The sequence below is a fragment of the Maylandia zebra genome, linkage group LG10 (genome assembly GCF_041146795.1).
Source record: "Maylandia zebra isolate NMK-2024a linkage group LG10, Mzebra_GT3a, whole genome shotgun sequence".
NCBI classification, from domain to species: Eukaryota; Metazoa; Chordata; class Actinopteri; order Cichliformes; family Cichlidae; genus Maylandia; species Maylandia zebra.
In genome coordinates, this window is record NC_135176.1 from 20115889 (window position 1) to 20135092 (window position 19204).

A 19204-nucleotide genomic window follows, 5' to 3' on the forward strand; every position below is an offset into this window, starting at 1 on the left:
GAGGTAGTTAAAAACGAGTTAATCTTTTACAGTTAGAAACATTTCATTACTTCCTGTTCATAACTTGTACACCACGAACACCATAAAAGATAATTCATTGAATAAAGAACGTAGACACTAACGACCTGGCCAATAATGGCACCTCCCAAAACACCATGGTTTCTAGTGCCTCCCCTTCATTTAAATAGTAAATGGCCTGTATTTATATAGCGCTTTACTAGTCCATAAGGACCCCAAAGCGCTTTACACATCCAGTCATCCACCCATTCACACACACATTCACACACTGGTGATGGCAAGCTACATTGTAGCCACAGCCACCCTGGGCGCACTGACAGAGGCGAGGCTGCAGGACACTGGCGCCACCGGGCCCTCTGACCACCACCAGTAGGTAACGGGTGAAGTGTCTTGCCCAAGGACACAACGACCGAGACTGTCCAAGCCGGGGCTCGAAGCGGCAACCTTCCGATTACAAGGCAAACTCCCAACTCTTGAGCCACGATCGCCCCACAGCCATGATCGCCCCCTAATGTCATAAATATTTTTTCAGTATTATTACTGACTATTATTTTCCTACTGTTGTCATTGTTATTACCTATTTTTGTCTCGCGTAGCCACATGATGAGTGAATACACATGCAACTCGCACAATATCAGAATATAAAATATGCAAATATGTACAAGTACTTTAGTTTTATGATTTTGTGTTTTTTCTAGTTTGTCAGTGCATTTTTCATCTTTTGTATGTTCTGCACTCAAAATAAACTCGTCATTACTATAGATAACCCATGGGATTCAAATACATTTTGAGATGCCCTGTTATAAAATGAAAGAAAATACAATAAACTGACATGTTCATTAATTTATTATAAAATGTTGAGAAACATTCTGAACAGATATAAATAAGTTAAAAAGGGCATGAAGGAAATACTAATTCATTTCAATCACAGTACAAATCATTATTGTAACATTGTTCTGTAGTTCCACAGACATAACGAATGGGGATGAAGAGGGATGAATAAATACTGTACAGGTATACATTCACTCCTGAAGCACAGCTTCATATGTTGTGCATCACTTGAAAAAATGTATTAGACCATTTTTTTTTCCTTCTGAATTACAATATTTTTAAAAACTGTTTTCCTCTTTCTGGTGCGGCAGCAGAGTCCAGCGGCTAACGCTTAGCATGCCACGTTATGTTTGTTCACTCTGTTGGTAAAAAGAACAAAACAGTACAGATTGGATCAGTCAGTATACAATGATTTGTAAATAGTGTGAATCCTTGCACAGGAACAGAATTAGCAAAAAATAAATAAATAAAAATCAATACACTTACGTGCACTGACTCCAGTGGCTCCACGGCCCTCTGGTGAACTTGTCCTGAGCTCGCACACAGAAAACATACTTCTTGGTCTTAACGCCAACCTCATATTTGGTTGTATCAGTGGTGATATTCTGCACAAAGAAGAGGCGACTTAATAAAGACAAAGAAACCTCGACTAAACTGGACATCAGCAAAGAGATATGAATCTGGTGTATAGATGTACGTGTATTAATTACAATTATTTGATTGTCACTGTTGCAGGGATGTCCACTGTGCACCAGCTTGACCTCAAACTGTAGGCCAAAGAAGCTGCAGGGTTTCTCCCAAGTATCAGGGTAGTCCCAGCTGAACACCTTCCCATCACTGATGTGCAGGTTAGGGAGTTTTGACGGTCTCACTTTATTGAGTTGGGAGGGAGAGAAATGAGGTGGGCAAAGGTTAAAAAAGAAAGAGAATGGAGAGAGGAAATCACGGCACGATGACTAAGAAAGTTACTTTTCATACGCTAAAATACACAAAAACAAACTTACCGATTTCTCTCAGGTAGAAAGACTTTGTGTAGGTCTCCAAACGAGCATGGCTGCGTATGTAAACGGTGAAGGAAATGCGATGTTGCTCCTCTTTGTATGGGCAGTGGGCATCCTGGCAGCGAACCCCTGATGCATCAGCATCCAGCTCACAGGGGATATCTTCGGTAAAACTGGAATATAAATATAAGTTGATGTTAAAATACTATCTAGAGCACCTCCTCCACACCAGCACCCAACCAAAGTATGCTATGCATTGTCTTTGTCCTTACCGTTCAGCCTTAACCAAAACCACACTGGCATCAGATCTGAGCGCTGTTCTTTTCCAGGAGCAGTGAAAGAATCCTGTATAGTTTGGTGCCGAGCAGTGGATGTGACCTGGAGCAACAGAATTACTGTCAGTCCCCTCCCTCTCTTTTGTTTAATGTTCTTATGAACAGTGTAGCTTACACTTGTAGTGTTTCATTGTTCTTCTAGATCCCATCGAGTAAACACAAATAAATCACTCAGGGCATTGATATAATTGCTGTAAACGAGAAAAAAAGCTTTGTAGCTGCCTCTTCAACTTTAAGGTTTTGTTCCATCACAGGAAAACATTGCCTCATAGCACAAAACTGCAGAAACTTAATGTTTGAGATTTACAAAGCTGAAACCTTATGGAGAAACATGAGCACTAACAATGTGATGATGGGCCTAATATAAAGCCTGCTCACTGTGTTGTTCTTTTCCCTCATCTTCTCTATTAAAATTCCTTTGACACTACTAATGGTGATCCTTTGATCCAGTTTCTGTTTTCTGCTCTGGAACCCCACCCTTACACCCTTTCCCTATTTTTTTTTTCTTATCCTAAATCCCTATCTGACCATCATCTTAGCTGTTCAGTCCCATCAATACCATTTCTTCTTCAGAGAAAGCCTGAGGCTAAATCCAGTCAAAGAAAATCTGCTCTTTGCCCTTTTCCCTTCATGCATGCCTTCTTTGTTCTCCCTCCCCTACTCGTTTCACTTCTTTCTTTGCCTTTGATCCTTTCCTTCCTTCTTTCTTTTTTTTTCAACTTACCTCCTTCTCTGTTTTCCAATATGACTGTCCTGTTGTCTGGATTAAGCTGGATTAAGATCATAGTGTGGTTCAGGTATTCTCCACTTGGACTGAGGTGGCAAGTGTAGTTCCCTCCTTTCATCTCCTCCACCAGGACCTGGACTTGGTTCCCCTGCAGAGGAGGATTGAGCTCCTGACCTGAGACACGGACATGTTCATTGTTACAATGTGGTCATAAAAAGCCATAAAGAGACAAACGGGAAAGTTTGACGTCTGGATAAACAAAAGCTTGATGAGCTATAGAGCAAACAAGCAAAAGAAAGTTCTTGTGACTTTGACTTTTTCTTTACATAAGTAAAATGAATTGAATTAAAATCTGCGTTACCATTTTTCTTCCAAAACACAGGCTCATTCTGAAAAGCTTCTCCGCAGGTCAAAGGAACGTGAATCATGCTACCCGTAAAAGAGGGCACCCTCAGGACCACAACTAGGTAAAGCAAAAAAATTGATTTTACTGTTGGTGAAATAAAAACAAAAATGAAAACATGGAGGAATATTCAAAGACAAGGAGATACCATTATCCATGAGTGTCTCGACATCTGCTTGCTGGGTGTCAGAGCGGGCGCCACTCAGTATAGCCCACACAACCATGAGCAAAAATGTATGCATCTGTAACAAAAGAAAGGAAGTGATGGGACTCTTTTACATAAACAAATAAAAATATTTCTTTTTAAACCTTGAAAAAAGTGAAATACTCAAGTACAAAATTAACCCTTTAAATCAAAGCAGTGATAACTAAAATAAAATAACAACAAAAGAATTGTGAACTTGGAAAACTAATTAAAATCAAATAAAATTACAGAGAAAATATCCTTAGTTTAACTATCTGTTAGTTTAGTAAAAATTAAAAAAATAAATCTAATAAATTTTTTTTAGAAGATATCAAATGAAATAGTATATAAAAAAAAAATCAGATAGTTCCTCCTAAAACCTTTTTGACCCTTCAAAGGATGAGAACTCAAATTTGGGAACCAGTACAACAGCATTTTCAAAGTGTTTTCAATTATATAAGAAGTTTTAAACATACTTCAAGATACCTAAATTTTTGATTTTTACATAACCCAAAGTGAGCAGATTATTCCTCCTCCTGAATATCTGTGACAATCAGATGGAATATAATAGATCTTACCCTGCAAAACTTGATTCAAAATTTCACACTGGAACCAGATGCAGTAAGCAGTGTTTGTCTGTGTAAAGGCAGCAGCTGCAGCTGCATTTATACGTCAGGCTGAGAAATCCCCACTCAAAAGAGGAACTCTTTAATACCTGACCAATGATGACGATGACAATGGACCACACTGCACATGAAAGGAAATTTAATGAATGATCAAAATAAATGGATTACCACTAGCTTTCCACCCGGCTCTCCTCTTTTGTTAAGCTTGATTAATTTAGCTGTGTTGAAGACGACAATTCATTCGGTACAAAATCCATGCTGTAATCTGATGATTGTGTGATCACACTAACCACTTTGGGGGGGAAGTAAGGCCAACTAATGATACAGAAACTTCTGTAAAACAGAACTGCAACCCCTAAAATGTTTAAATATGGTTATACGCCACTGAAAGTGGAGCAGGTAATCTAGAAAGCCGTCATGGGACTTCTAAAGAAGAACAAGAAAAAGGACGCTTCCACAGAATGCGTCAAGAGAACACAATCATCAGGAACGAAATAAAGAAAACCCAGATTATAAACAAAACAAAAAAACAAAACAGGATTATCTGAATGAGTTTTGTAAACGCAATGACCAAATGGAAAAATCACTGTTGCATTTTCTTTTTTTTTTTACGTATACATCTGGGAAGTTACCTGCAGAGCGTTTTCTTTCCAAAATAACCACTAACATTTAAGCATGCCTGTGTGGTTGCACCTGTAATGACAACTCGTAGACCCTTTCCTATAAATACACATAGGTATAGGGGTTTCTTTTGATTAACCTTTGTTTATTTAAAAAAAAAAAAGGCAACAGATGACTCAAGGGGAGTGTGTTTTATGCTGTTTTGAAAGGAAATGCAATTTCCTTGCTTGGACCCTCACTTCAATTAAGTAAAAGGTTTTTCCCCACCACTATCCTATTTCGTATTCTATGGGGACTGAAAATGTCATATCATACTAACCTTACACCACATCCACTTCCCTGTGTGTGTGTGTGTGTGTGTGTGTGTGTGCACGGTGCGACTTTTCTCAATATTAAACAAGTGGCTTATCAACTCTTTAACTTCCTTTGTATTTTATAGGAATTGTGGAGAAGCAGCTGGTATTCCTTCCTCATACCAGCTGAATGATAGCAGGTATGTCTTTGTCAAGGTGGGAATGCCGCTTAGCAGCACTTCTTTCAAAAACAAATCCAATTAATCAATGCTTGCGTAATTGGGTTTTTCAAGAAAACTTCCAGTTTCTGCCAGGACTAAATGAATGGGCTTAAACAATGATGTTGAAATTATAGAGAAAAGAGACTACAGGAAAAACTTAGTGTGTATTATGCTGTTAAGTGTGCTGTATTATTCCTGTTAAAGAGACTAGACAGATAAAACAGATTAGATTATCATGGATATATCAGTGTCAGATCCTGAAATTATAATTTGATCTTTTGGGGAATCCTACATTTTAGTTTTTTAAAGATTGATAAGACACATTACTGAATTGTAATCACACAACAAAGGACAGAAACAGTCCCTCTTAAATTTAGGTGTTATCAGTCCCGCAGAGCATAAAACCATCAAGCCAAGCAGTCTGCCTTTACATTCGTGAAAAAATGAGTTGTTCTAATGAGCTAACTGGATTCAAGTGTGGCGCTGTGACAGGCTGCCACCTTTGTAACAAGTCATTTTGTGAAATTGCTTCCCTCAATCAGCTGGTATTATTGCAAAGTGGAAACATTTAGGAAGCACAGCAACTTAGCCGCAAAGTGGTTGACCACGTGAAATTACAGAGCATGTGGGGGATGTTGCTGAGGCACATGTGTGTGTAAGAGTCAGTAGTGCTCTGCTGTTATAGTTGTAGATATGATTTAGAATTTGCAAAATTCCAAAAACACCCGCGGCATTAACATCAGCACAAAAACAATGCTCTGGGAGCTTATATTACATTATTATGGAGACCTCTTGTCTCTGCTAGCCAGCTAACTAGGCCTCTTAGTTCTTGTCTCTGCTAGCCAGCTAACTAGGCCTCTTAGTTAGCTAGTTTAGTGTTTTTTGTTAATTTATGTTGTAAATTTATGTTGCATGTAGCACCTTGGTTCCTGGAGGAACGTTGTTTCGCCTCACTGTGTACTGTTAAATTGTATATGGTTGAAGTGACAATAAAGCCAACTTGACTTGACTTGTGACTGAAGCCAGGAGGCGATTATTTTAGCCTGACATTTATAATGGAAATGGCTACAGCACCTGTCCAAAGGCCCAAACAAATTAGACAAGCCAAATGTTGTTGTTTTGACATTTTAAAACCATTCTGAGGGTTTTGTTCAAATTAAAACTGATGCAAAATATTACACTTATAGGAGGTGATGATGTGTAAATTCAGTACTCAGGCTTAAAATGGTATTGAGGATGTCACACAGCTCATTTTACCAAGTAAAAAGAAAGAAAGTTAATTTTTGCCCTTAGCCTTAACCTTTCCTTTCAATATTAGCCACAAAATACAAGATAATTTTTTCCTATTTGTAACTTTAAAATGACGCTATGTGCATGGGAATACACAAGGGGTGATAGTGGCTCAAGAGTTGGCAGTTCGCCTTGTAATTGGAAGGTTGCTGGCTCGAGCCCCGGCTCTGACAGTCTCGGTCGTTGTGTCCTTGCGAAAGACACTTCACCCGTTGCCTACTGGTGGTGGTCAGAGGGCCCGGTGGTGCCAGTGTTTGGCAGCCTCGCCTCTGTCAGTGCGCCCCAGGGCGGCTGTGACTACAATGTAGCTTGCCATCACCAGTGTGTGAATGTGTGTGACTGAATGTAGTGTAAAGCGCTTTGGGGTCCTTACAAATACAGGCCATTTACACAATACTATGCAATCTACAAACAATTACATTGTGAGACCATTTGACGTGTAATATTTGTAATGTATTAAGCAAAGAAAATGAGTGAGGAAGTCACCTTAATTAAAACGCAAGAAGTGGAAAAACTAAGCAAGTCATAAACCTTATTAAAAGGCAATCCCAGAGTTGTAGCAAGTGTAAGTATTGTGGCATATCAGTCCAGTATGTCCCAAGTCTTCATCGAAATATGAAATTCTGAAAGAGAGATCGAAGAAAACAAACAATGACTAGTTTTCATTAAAAACATTCTTTAATCAAAATATGCAACTGTGTTTCTGATGTCCATCCTTTTCACCACATGAATGAGTGGTGGTTGTGTCCTGATCATATATGAACATCCGCACACGCACACACACTTATTCACACGCACTCTCACGCACAGGCTGACTACTTATAACATGATTAATCTGATTGTTCAGTGAAGCAGAGTGAAATAAAGAATATGATCCAGCAGCAGCAGCTTGGTAAAGCATCCAGTCATGTCCTCTGAGTGCCTCAAGAGGGAGAACACATCTGCTTGCTAACCAACTACACCAAACTTCCTTTATGGCTGTTTGTATACCGACTTTATCCCCTGACGCAAGCATTCTTGACTGATTTACTATCATGTATTTAAATGAAGAATTTCTGAATAACTCTCAGTACTGTTAAGTGTCTTTTTGAAATGTCTAAATTGAAAACATATGCTGTGAAAGTACACGCGTAACCCTGTCGCCTTATACGAAGAATTCTCTGTGCTGAACCAGCTTTGCCAAAGAGCAGAACTTGAATGGAAACTGAAACACAGAAACATTCAAATATCAGTGTTGCTAAGAAAACCCATTTTAGCCATCTGACAAAGTTCTCTTTTTGCTGTTTGGTTTCCATAGGAACAGTTAAAAAGACTTCAAAAAAGGTCAAAATTTCAATGTGTAAAAACCAAAAGGATTAGTCTTTTCTCAATCCAAGAGTCCTTATGCTCCAGCAGATGCCTAATATCAGCCCAAACAAAGTTCTCAGCAAAAAATGTCTGAGAAGAGAAAAGAGAAGAGAAGAGAAGAGAAATCAGCTTCTTTTGTGTCCCTTGTTATCCTCCAACTTTTATACTATCACATCACTGGTATGCCCCGTTCCAGGCTGCCAGTTTGGGAGCATCAATCCTCCTCCGGCGTGGGCTCTTGTGGCAGTGCGGCTACTTCTTCTGCTGCCACTGGCCCTGATGTTTCTGGTGTAGTTTCAGGCTCTGGTGGTGGTCGCTGGCTGAGGATGACCTGCACTACATAGTCTCTTGAGATGTTGAGTTGGTCCAAGCGCAGTCTGTCTGTCAGGGGCCGCCCTGAGAAAAACCAGCGTTGCGTTGCGGCAGGCACGCCCTCCTGACTTTGTAGACGCCGCTTCATTATGCCTACTGTGTCCGTGGAACGGACTGCCAGCCGGAGGTCGCGACCCGTGGAGAGGCGAAGCCGAAGCTGGCATTCCCCTCCTGTGCCAGGCTCACCGGCGCTGCCCAAGGACGGGTCGGTGGTTCCGGAGTCAGGATCTGAACCGTCGGGCTCATCGGAGCGTTCCTCGATCATGTTGACGGGGGGAGAGAGGCAGTAGACTGGCAGCTGGTATCGATTCCCCAATTCATCGTAGCATTCGGTTAGAGCTCCTGGAAGAACGGAGAATATAACCAATTAATTCAATATACCGGTATTAAAAAAAAAAAAAAAAAAAAAATCTAAATATTAATTTGGTTAATAAATCAAATGAAAGCTACAGATTATGGTTTGCAGGAATTGCCACTGTCAATAAATCACATTACAATATAAACAGAAGTGTAAGAGCTCGGTAAATGATTAACTCGGAGCTTCCAATGCAGAGCCATAAAACACTAAAGTGAACAGGAGGGTCATTTCTAATTTTTCCTTTTCGTAACTCTTCATGGACTACTTGTCTAAACAAAAAAGTTCTAATATATAGATATATATACCTTGCTGTGCATGAGATGGAATACTTTCTGTTTAAAGAAATCTATTAGTCATTTGTAATAAAGTGAAAGTTAAAACATTTTTTCCCATTCAACAAAGCCAAAACCTGAACTATGCTTCATAATACCCTGGATTGATATGAAATGGAGAAATGAGAGTCATACAAATAGAAAATAAAGATTGTAGGGGGACAGACTGTGGAAGCAGGAGAAAAGGGAAAGTCTCATCTTGGACTAAAACATAACGAAACATTATGTAATTTCTGTGATTCAGACTCTGACAATAAAAGAGTTGGTGGACAGAAAGTGGGAATTATAGCATACTGAAGAGGTTGTGTCCACGAGTAAAAATGTAAGCCATTCTGTTCACGAGGGGGATTCCTGACAGATACATACCCTGCAAAATAATTCAAAGTGACTACTTTTCATACCAAAAAACTAAAAGGTCATATTTATTGTGGATTAACAAAAACAGAAGATTAAGTTGATGATGACATCCAAAAAGATGAAAAACTCTCCCCACAAAAGTGAGAAGACCGCCTGACCACGGTTTCTTCTAAATGACATTTTAAAAAAAAGGTCACCTTGCTGCTGTTGCGCTGTTTTATGACTTAAACCGAAGCACGATCCACCCGAGAGTAGCAGTGAGTTTTCCTGTAACCAAAACCGAGATGAGTTAGCAGAAGCCCAGAAAAGTTCTCGCTACTCTCTAGATGATGACAACTTTGGCCTCGGTGAGGACATGAAAGTAACTCTTGCCTTCAAGAAAAGTGCAGAGTTCATGTAATTGTGAAGGAATAAGGTGGCAAAAAGGCTGGTTTCTGGCACGTGTAGCCCACTGCGTAGCAGCAATCACCAAAAACCACCACAAAACGAAAGTGCAGCAATTATTTCAACCACAACCACACTATTATATATTGTGCAGGAGTCTACATAAATAATTGGTGAGCATGTTTAAATATTTTATAGCTCTCTGCTTTTATCAGGTACATAAAATAAATATAAATTTGAGCAAATAAATCTACAGTTGAGCTGTCCTACCTCCGATATTTCAGCACACCAACTAAACAGTTGTTTATTTAGGCTCCTTCTATGTGGGACAACAGAGAGCGCACAATATGAAGAAGTAGTGATAGCCAGCATCACAAAAGGCTAAGATAAATATTAGTTTTAACATGGCTCAATGAAAATGTATAAACAGGATCTGGAAAGGATCTTCCTTTGATTTTTTTCCCTTCAACAGCTATTTATTTTTCAGCTGCAGAACACCAATGTATTCCAGATGGTACTGATGCTTTTGGTTGTGGCATTTCATCAAAACAAAAACAAATTCCACCCACAAGGTGGAATTAGCCTTGTACCAAATTTTAAAGAATGAATCTTATGACAAAAGCAAAGAAACATGTTGTTGAAGTGCTTGCTGTGCTGCATATCCCCCCCAACACGTTTTGAATTTTAAAGGATGAAAATATAAGTGATGTGAATCCGTAAATCCTTCCATCCTTACAAGGATATTCAAAACTGCGTGGGAATTTGCCCAACCAGCCTACATGCATTTTATGGACTTGGAAAAATCAAATGACCGCATCCCTCGGGATGTCGTTTGAGGGGTGCTTTGGGAGTATGCGGTATTAGCCCATAAGTGCTTAAAGAGTTGGCCTCATGCCCCTGATACCTCAAGACAGATGAGCAGCACAAAATGGATGGATGAATGGCTAATGACAGCAAATGGCTCCAGAAAAGATGCTCTATAATTTCCTTATGTTTTCTAAAGACAAAGACTTGAATCTCATTTCAGTGTTCACAGAGCAACTTTCAATGACCACAAAATTTGTTTTCAACCTTTTTTTTTCTTAAAAAAAGCAAACAAAAAACAACAACAACCAAAACAAAAAACTTAAACTCTTAAAAAAAAAAACAAAAAAAAAAAAAAAAAACAGTGAAAGGGGAACCCATCAGATGATGCATCTCTAATACAATAAAAGTCTCCATTATGAATTAAGTGGGGATTTGGAGAAACTAATCCATTTCCTGAATGGCACCAACAAAGTCTCAGCTAGTAATGGTAATGCAATTTTAAAGGATTTTTGAGGATCGCTGTTTGGTCCCATAGTGAGCAAACATTTTCTTTTTACCATGCTGGTGCAGACTAAATGTAAACAGCTACTGAAAAGACAGGAATAAAGCGAATCCTACAGATTACAGCGATTGTTTTATTCTGGTGTCACAAAAATACTTTCTTTAGCAACATCAACACGTGTGTGTAAAACTAATGATGGCTTCGTCAGCCTCAGCTGTACTCTGGATTTCTTAATATTTAACTTGCTAAGAGTGATAACTAGGATGTTGGACATAATAAAATTGCTTTAAATTTGTGAATGTGTTGTTTCTTTCTCATGCGTTTCCTTTGCTGCAGACCTAGAATGGTGGCCTGATGTTCAAGATAAGCCTTTTCACATCAAACAAAACGCAACTTCAATTTGTTTCTTAAAACCTATTAAACAGACTTCACAGCCAACCACACATAGCCAAAAGATTTAAGCAAACTTGCCTTTATTCTGCTGCACAGAACACAGTCATTTCCCTTGTGGGACCAGTTAAGAATCCATCCATCTTTCCCTCTATCCCAATTGTACAACATGTGATGTATTAAATGTGATGAAAACATTTAGGAATGTCAGTTCTGATTCCTGTATGCTGCTCAGTTTAAGTGTAAAGCAGTACTGGAAGACCAAAAGTGTCCTGGTGAACAAGGGCAGAATGGTGAAAGAAATTTGAAATCAATGCTTTGCATGACTGACTGAGAAAATGTAAATGTGTGAGTGGTGAAAATATTTAAGTGTTGTGTCTACTCTCTGCACTGCACTGCTGGTAGAGTGAAACAATGATGTCAGGTCTAGAGAATCCACAGCTGCAGCCCAGCAGGACCTGATCTGACCTAGCCAAACTACTGAGAGGAATCAAGTAGACATTGTAAGGCACTGACATGAGGTTCTTAATGGTACTTAAAATATACATATACAGGTTTTGCAGTCAGGTGACCACTAACCATCATCAACTTAATAAGGCCCCAGTTACCTAAGGCCGAGAGGTAGGTCAGTGACCACTTAGCAACCACTGGTCGCTAGGGGAAAAATTCGAAAAATGTCCCAGACCAGCTGGCAAAAACCTCATTGCGACTGCTTCGGTCCCTTCCTGTGGTCTCCAAACAGTAGTGAAACTGTGAGAAGAAACCAGAAATGGGACAGCATCCGTCTTCAAAGTAAAAGCTCTGCCTCTTCGCTGCAGCAAACCATCGTTTCCAGTCAGTGTTTCACTACTGCTTGACTGTGTTTGCAGCCAAATTGGTGTTTTCCACAGAAAATACAGGTAACTGTTCCAATCTGCTGGTGACCAAAGCAATCACCAGAATGTTTTTGGTGCAACACCCTCTTTGGAACCAATTTCACCAAGCAACTGGCAGAATGGGCTATAATGCATCATGGATTGGCCTCACCAGAGACCCAGAACTCTGAACATTATTAACATTGTGGGATCACGTTGACATACAACAGACCAAGGGGGAGCAAACATCTAAAGAAGGGCTTTTAATGTCCTCCAAGAAACTATTCCTGAAAACTACTTAAAGAAATTACAAGAAAGCTTGCTTATTAAAGTTCAGGCTATGCTTAAAAATAATATTCCCTTCCAAGCTTGGTAGAATTATACAAACTCTGTTTTTGCCTTGTGCCCTGTATTTCTCTGTATGTTTGCATGTTTCAACAACTCTGCATCTATTTCCCATTTTTCAAGTAAAATATAAAGAAATGAGGGATTCTGCACAGAACTGTATTATTTTTGTGAAGTTTGAAGAATTGGGAACAATAAAGAACGACACATCCACGCGTAGAGAGCCTACTGCAGCAGCTTATTATAACAGCTTGGATTTGGGCTTCCTGAATTTGAGCCACATATATTTTATAGATTTGTTCTAAGAGAATGCTCTTGTGTTTTGAACTCTTTGGCATACTTAGGTGACTTATTACTTCCTCCTTTCAGCAGAGCAAGAACATGCCCCTTATTTATTATTTATGGGTTACTTCTGCAGCACTTCCTCGCAGCTAAAGCCTAAACTCTAAAATGTGGTCACTGAAAATCACTAAGAGGTTCTTTTATAGCAGGCTGAATTATATTGATGCTTTATAATCGCTCTATTTACTTCCATGTTCACTAAAATGTCAATTGTAGTCTGTGACTTTAACAAGGACAGCAAAGAAGGCACTTACATAAACAAAATGCTTCAGTAATATGTGGCAAAGTTTGCTTCCTGTTTATGAAACTTATCAGAGGGCAATCTAAAGACACTTCCTGGGGAAGCAGCCTCCCTTTGCTTCTCTGTTCTATGTAAATTTAACCTCTTTACATTGAAGAGCTACTATTTAGTAGCTGCGTGTGGTACTGAATGCTGACAGGTGGCATGAAGTAAAAGCTCTGTATCGTGAGTATTCGAAGGGGAGATTTTGACTTTGACATTTCAGTGTCCCATTACAGCTATTTTTCAGAAAATAAAGCAAAATCTATGACTTGTCAACTAGACCCATCACTGTGGAAATGTGTGTTACCATGTGGCAGTGTGATGCTGGCTCCGTCAAGGATCGCCTGAGCCAGCAGGTGGTCATTGCTCTCAAAGGCGCTGGCCGCAGCCCGCAGCGCATCCCAGATCTCCTTCCGGCCTTCGAAAGCTGGCGCCGTATCCCAGAACTCATCTCTTTTGCTGCGCAGCTGGCCTTCAGTCATCGGGTAGTCACTTTTCCATTTAGGCCGCTCTCTCTTCAGGGGCTGGTTACGCCCTAGAGCCACTGGGAGCGGCAAAGAGAGGGAGAGGAAAGGGGGGATTTAGAGAGAAAATGCAACTAATAAAAACAGGAAGACTGACGCAGACTGAAAATTGAAGAACCAAACAGAAATATTGAAAAAGACTCTCATAAAAGTGAGGGAGGGAAAGAGGAATCAAAGGTGTGAACCAAAATGGGAATAAACGGAGGAAGCAACAAAGAGAAGAAGGAGTAAAGGGGAAATACCAAGAAAAGGAAAGAAGACAAACAAAAGCAATTTGGATGTAGGGAAGAGAAAGTAGACAGATGTGGGATCCAAGATGAGAAAAGATGGGAAATCCACAGAAGATAAAAATGAGAAGTAGAGATTATGAGTAAGGAGGAAGCAGGCATAACAAAAGTTAGGATTCACTGGAAACAAAACAAGACTTTCAGCTTTGCTCATAAACACAAGCATGATTCAATTGTCAATTAAAAATGGGCCTACACTATAATATAAGGTCTAAATGAAGCATTTAGACAAAGTGAAGCTAAAAATGTATTGGTACTAAACCCAATTAAATGGTTACGGTTCTAGCATCTAACAGCCCTCCGGCTGCAGCGTGAAGGCAGGTGAGTAACACCATCTGGATCACCGCCGAAGGGGCCGACACACAGGACAGCGTGTATGTTTGAATACACAACACAGACAGGGAGGTGCGAGCAAGCTGATGGATCAAGGTGTTGAGTTACACCTGCTGGTATACACGAACCCTGATGATCATGTGGCAAAGTCGAATAACACCAACCTTCAACTGACTTTAGTAAGACAAGCCTCTAGCCGTGCTACTTTTAATACTTGCTTGAGCTTGCTGAAAAGACTTCCCGTTTGAAATAAGCTCATTAGACAGGTTACAGTACACAGCGTTTAGTAGGTTGAGGGGGACCTAGTTGGACAGGTTTAGCCTTTGATATTTCAGGGAGGAGGAAAACAATGCAGCAGCTGTACAGTAAACAGATAGCAACACAGATAAACATACATTAAAGTTCCTCTCCTGGTGCTGACCTTCAACTCTTCTCAAATACTGTAAACCACTTCCCAGTGCCAATGAAATTCATACATAGGTGCTCAATGTGAAAATTATTCTGAAGAATAGTGAACTGCACAAGGTTTAGTACATGTTGATGTATCATAGTTGAAATATATTTTATGGATTGAGTTCAACAGCGTTAGAAACTGTGCTTCAAATTAACTTTTTGACTCACCAGGCAAGAAAACTGGAATACACTAAAAACAAAACAAACAATATCCACCAGCAAAGTGACAAAGATTTATGCTGAATAAAGAAGAGCCCAGAGCAAAACTGAAGCCAAATTCTTGTGAATCGTTAAACGATTAATTAACTTACTAATCAAACATAAAAGTAAAAATCCTGGATGCTTAACCATTTAATCAACTTAACCCTCTTAAACTGTAGGCTCTTTATCTCAATTATCCACTTCTTCACACAGCCCATAAAGTCCTAATCATCTGCTCATTGACTAGTGTTAATGATTGCTTACATGGTAAAGGACAGAAGAAAAATGTCAGGGAGGGAGTCAATAGCTCAGACAGCAGCTGTGCGACGCTTGCTTTATAGTACTACGTTTGTGCCTGTTTACCTACACAGAGCAAAGGGGTACACAACCAAAGCAAAAGTACTCCCCTTCAGTCTTCCAATGACCCAACAGCACGTAGACTGGTGTCTAAGATGCTATGTATAGATTAGTTGAAAAGTGAACACTTATTGTTATTTTTAACATTTAATTTTGCTTCAGGCCTTTGTTGATCTGTATTGAGAACAGCACAAAAAAGGGCTGTTTGTGACACTGGCCCCTGACGACAGTACACAGCTACAACATGTAAGTGACGGTCTGAAAAGGTGTCTGTAGGCTCTGCGTAACGCGTGATTTTGACTTCTGTGGGAATTCTACGTATTAACTGGAAACTCCTCGTAACCCTGCGTTTCAACCTTCCACGCCATTCAAGTTGCTGTGGGCTGCGTTGGGTTATGTAGAAGGTTATGGTGTATGGTTAAAAGAACTTTCCAGTTATGTCGTAAGTTACCACATAGATTTCCCACAGAAGTCTAAATCACGCATTGGTTTGAGCCATGAGCGTGTGCTTATCAAACTCAGAACCAGAACACATGTAAGTGAGTAGGGAAAAAAGCAACCCACAATTATTTTGGTAGCACAGTGGTACAGCAGTTAACGCTGAAGTGCTCTGGGTTAACTTGTGACTCTTAATTGCACATAGGCATCAATGTGAGCAGGAATGGCTGGCTGTCAACTGTGATAGTCCTGGAATAGACTGGGAACTTGACCACTGGGTACGATTGATCCACCTCTCCCGTCACCCTGAGCTCGATACTCGTTTACATTTATTTGGCAAACTGAAACTAACTACATTAGAAGGTTGTTCATTTTGGACCCTGATTAGAAAAGTTATGGTAAAGGGGTAGCATGAGCCTTTAGTGTGACAATGTCAAATGCTTATACTTGATTGCAAATATGGACAGATGGAGATCCGACGGCCTGACAGTCATTCCTTCTTTTGTTAAAAGTGGCTTAAGACTCGCTTAAGTACTATATATTACAATAGTCAGGATTCTTCTTTGGCTCTAGCTCCAGTTTCTTAGAGGGGCGCCAGACCCAACACAGGTACAAAGCAGTTCCAAGGCGGAAATGCTCAACTACGAAGTTGAATTGCTTTTTTTGTTCCTGATTTATCTTTAGAGGAAAATATAACTGTGCCAGTTTTCATTGGACAGGCTCTTTAAACAATTTTATGTGATTATACAAAACATTAGCAAAAGTACCAAACAATCAGTAACATCAGGAACATAAAAGCATTTTAGTGCGTCATTTAGCTGTAATCATTTTCTAGCAGTGCATGCCTGAATTCCTGCGGATATGCTCTCATGTTATGAACTTGTCTGCATGACTCTGTCCATAAGTCTTCATTAGCCTGCTTTCCACATCGTCTGTCAGCCAATAATTCACGTATATCTTTAAACAGTAACCTACTTGGGTGTCATTCAAGAAGGATTTATGTAGGCCGGTATGTACAACAATTTAACATAGAAATTTCTGCAGTGTAAACCTGCCTACGAGATCTGATTTAGTGACACATAAATGTGCCTATGTTGAACTGAACTGCGTTGTTCCTGCTTGCTTGTCTGCATCCGTTTAACGCTGCATCGTCTCTTGATCCTCCACATTTTACAGATACCGCTGCTGTTCATACCCAATATCTAGTCAGGGAGGAAGCCTGAAAACTGGCAAAGACAGAAGCAGAGGCAACGAGGGAATGAATAAAGGAAACCAAGTTTTATCTCAGCATCTCTAAGTCTCCACCCCCCACCCACATGACCAACTGTATTTACCGCTCTGTAATTAAAATAACTCACTGGCTATGAGCAGAACTCATTTTCAGATCAGACAAACCAGGAAACAACACTAAGGAAGTTGTGTACAACACCTCAAACTACAAGAAGGGGCTCTCCCCCCCCCCTCTTTTTTTTTAAGATTCACACCATTTAAACGCAACAATTCCCCTTAAACCCCACCCAGAGCTTTTATAGTTGACAAAGCACCCTTCTTTCACTGTGCACCCTATCCATATCACCAACGTAAACTATCTAATAAAGGGAATATGTACTACAGCATGCATTCATAGACAGTGTCGCACTCAATTTCTCACTGCTCGAGCTGTCATCCCTACTATGCTTTGGGACTGCATGCAACTCCATTTATTGCTCAGTAAATAAAACTAACCTTTACCTTGCAGTTTTGTGCGATATATCACTTTTTGCTCACACTTTAAGTTTCGCTTTTAGTCATAAAGCTACAGTTTTGACACCTCCTCCACTCTTCCGACCACTTTTCAGGACACAGCATGACCCGACACCTCGCTCACAACGAAAACAATCAATAATAATAATAATGATAAATATAAGACAAGATCAGCAGCTGCCATATGTGCACCCCTACTCGAGCTGTCAGTAACTTCAAGTTGTGCAGAGAATCTGGGCATAATTCAAATCTGAAATCACACTGAATCACGCCTGAGCGCTCCCCTTGCATGCCATTGCTGCCTGTGACCCATATTTGTTATGCAGAAAGCTAGCAAGCTAACTAGCTACGTTTTAGCCGGCTAGCTTAGTCAACACCAAAGAACAAAGGGAGGCAGACTGGCACAGTCAATGTTTCCCACTTTGTAAAGTAGAGAGCAGACGAGGCGTCGTTTGCCGTTTTAAGGCCAGGTGCATGGAGGGAGACACCCGGCAGGACTGCTGTCTGTCTTCGGCTCTGTCTGGCTCGGATATTAAAAGGAAGGGAAGAAGACCTCCAGTCAGGACAACATGCAGGGAGCCTGGAGGAAGCCCTTCGTAAAAAAAAAGGAAAAAAGAAATGCAAGCTTGTGGCCAATAAAAGACGTCGACAAGCCCCGCAAGTTACCTCCAGTGCCGTCCGAGTTCTCGTTTAAGCTGCCCGAAGAGTCGTGGTGGCTCCCGACACAGCCACCCATGGATGTTTCAGCAGAGCAGCCCGGGCTAGGTAGCTCACCCCCCGGCCCACAGCTACAGCTACATCCACTACCCCTGTCTCGTTTTTCTCTCTCTCTTCCCCCCTCCCCTCCCTTTCTCCCTTCCTCTCTCCTGTCCTCTCCTTCCTCCTCGTTTCCTCCCGTCTTTCCCTTTCTCCTTGCGTCCTCCTTCCCTCCTTCTCTCAGCATAGACTGAGCTCAGCAGGCATGATCTTCTTCGTGTTTTTCGGCGGCGCAAGAAGGTCTGAGAGAGGTTCACGTCGTAGCAAGGTGACCGAGGTAGGAATGAAGGAGAGAAAGAGAGGGGCCGAAGGAGGAAGAGATATAGACAAAGGACAGAGAACAAAGGAGAAGTGCACCGTGCAAAACAAAAGAAAACAAAAGATAATCTTTAGGGTATGAAATGTTTGCTTTGGACTTTGGACTCTAGTGATGTTAATGCATTTTGACACATCTCATATCATGTTTTATGAGAAGCTGTTTGCTGCACATCAGCAGTCACATCAAAATGTTCACCCTCTATTATTATTATTTATTATGTTCTCATTCATTCAGCTGTGCTGCCTATTATATTCTAATTTCCACTCTATTTAATTTTATTATTCAATATATATTTTTTTAGTTTTAATGCACAAAATATTGTTGATTTTGTGTTGCACGTTTTTGTTTTTTTTTTACTCTACTCTGCTCTTCTTCCTGCATGGGAGACTTTCATTAGTGAAACTAGTTTGGTGTTTTAGACACACATTTTAGATTTCTTAAGTTGTACACAAACTGGATTTTACCCTACAAAGCATAATGAAAGCAGTTGCAGTTGCAGTCAGAAGTTTGTATACACTCATCATGGTTATGATTTCTTTGATCAATTCTTTTTCCAAATAGGAAAGTGGT

The 19204-nt window shown here is 40.2% G+C and overlaps 2 protein-coding genes across 4 annotated transcripts; both read right to left on the minus strand.

Annotated features, from left to right (window-relative positions):
• Nucleotides 1-846: 846 nt before the first annotated feature.
• Nucleotides 847-7164, minus strand: il12bb (interleukin 12B, b). Of its 3 annotated transcripts, none has more exons than XM_076889305.1 (9): nt 7082-7164; nt 3464-3557; nt 3274-3375; nt 2910-3086; nt 2123-2228; nt 1854-2023; nt 1560-1720; nt 1336-1454; nt 847-1208 (listed from the first exon to the last, which is right to left on the minus strand). In XM_076889305.1, exons 2-9 carry the CDS (start codon nt 3555-3557, stop codon nt 1181-1183), a joined length of 957 nt encoding a protein of 318 aa, XP_076745420.1. In that variant the 5' UTR covers nt 7082-7164; the 3' UTR covers nt 847-1180. The 3 variants fall into 3 exon arrangements, with proteins under 3 accessions (XP_076745420.1, XP_076745419.1, XP_004550330.1); XM_076889304.1 differs by having other exon boundaries at nt 7037-7083; XM_004550273.3 differs by lacking the exon at nt 7082-7164 and adding an exon at nt 4078-4129.
• Nucleotides 7165-7209: 45 nt separating this feature from the next.
• Nucleotides 7210-18603, minus strand: ubtd2 (ubiquitin domain containing 2). Its single transcript, XM_004550274.6, has 3 exons — nt 18226-18603; nt 13531-13767; nt 7210-8611 (listed from the first exon to the last, which is right to left on the minus strand). Exons 1-3 carry the CDS (start codon nt 18500-18502, stop codon nt 8112-8114), a joined length of 1014 nt encoding a protein of 337 aa, XP_004550331.3. The 5' UTR covers nt 18503-18603; the 3' UTR covers nt 7210-8111.
• Between the last annotated feature and the right edge of the window lie 601 nt (nt 18604-19204).

Bases quoted from the DNA above. Each gene is read 5' to 3' on its own strand.
- il12bb (XM_076889305.1), bottom strand. From the start codon at position 3,557: ATGCATACATTTTTGCTCATGGTTGTGTGGGCTATACTGAGTGGCGCC. The intron at 2,229-2,909 runs GTAAGTTGAAAA...CTGTTGCTCCAG, and splicing joins ATTGGAAAACAGAGAAGGAG to GTCACATCCACTGCTCGGCA. The intron at 1,209-1,335 runs GTAAGTGTATTG...TTTTACCAACAG, and splicing joins AGCCACTGGAGTCAGTGCAC to AGTGAACAAACATAACGTGG.
- ubtd2 (XM_004550274.6), bottom strand. From the start codon at position 18,502: ATGCTGAGAGAAGGAGGGAAGGAGGACGCAAGGAGAAAGGGAAAGACG. The intron at 13,768-18,225 runs GTAACTTGCGGG...TGCCGCTCCCAG, and splicing joins GAACTCGGACGGCACTGGAG to TGGCTCTAGGGCGTAACCAG. The intron at 8,612-13,530 runs GTAACACACATT...CCGTTCTTCCAG, and splicing joins CAGCATCACACTGCCACATG to GAGCTCTAACCGAATGCTAC.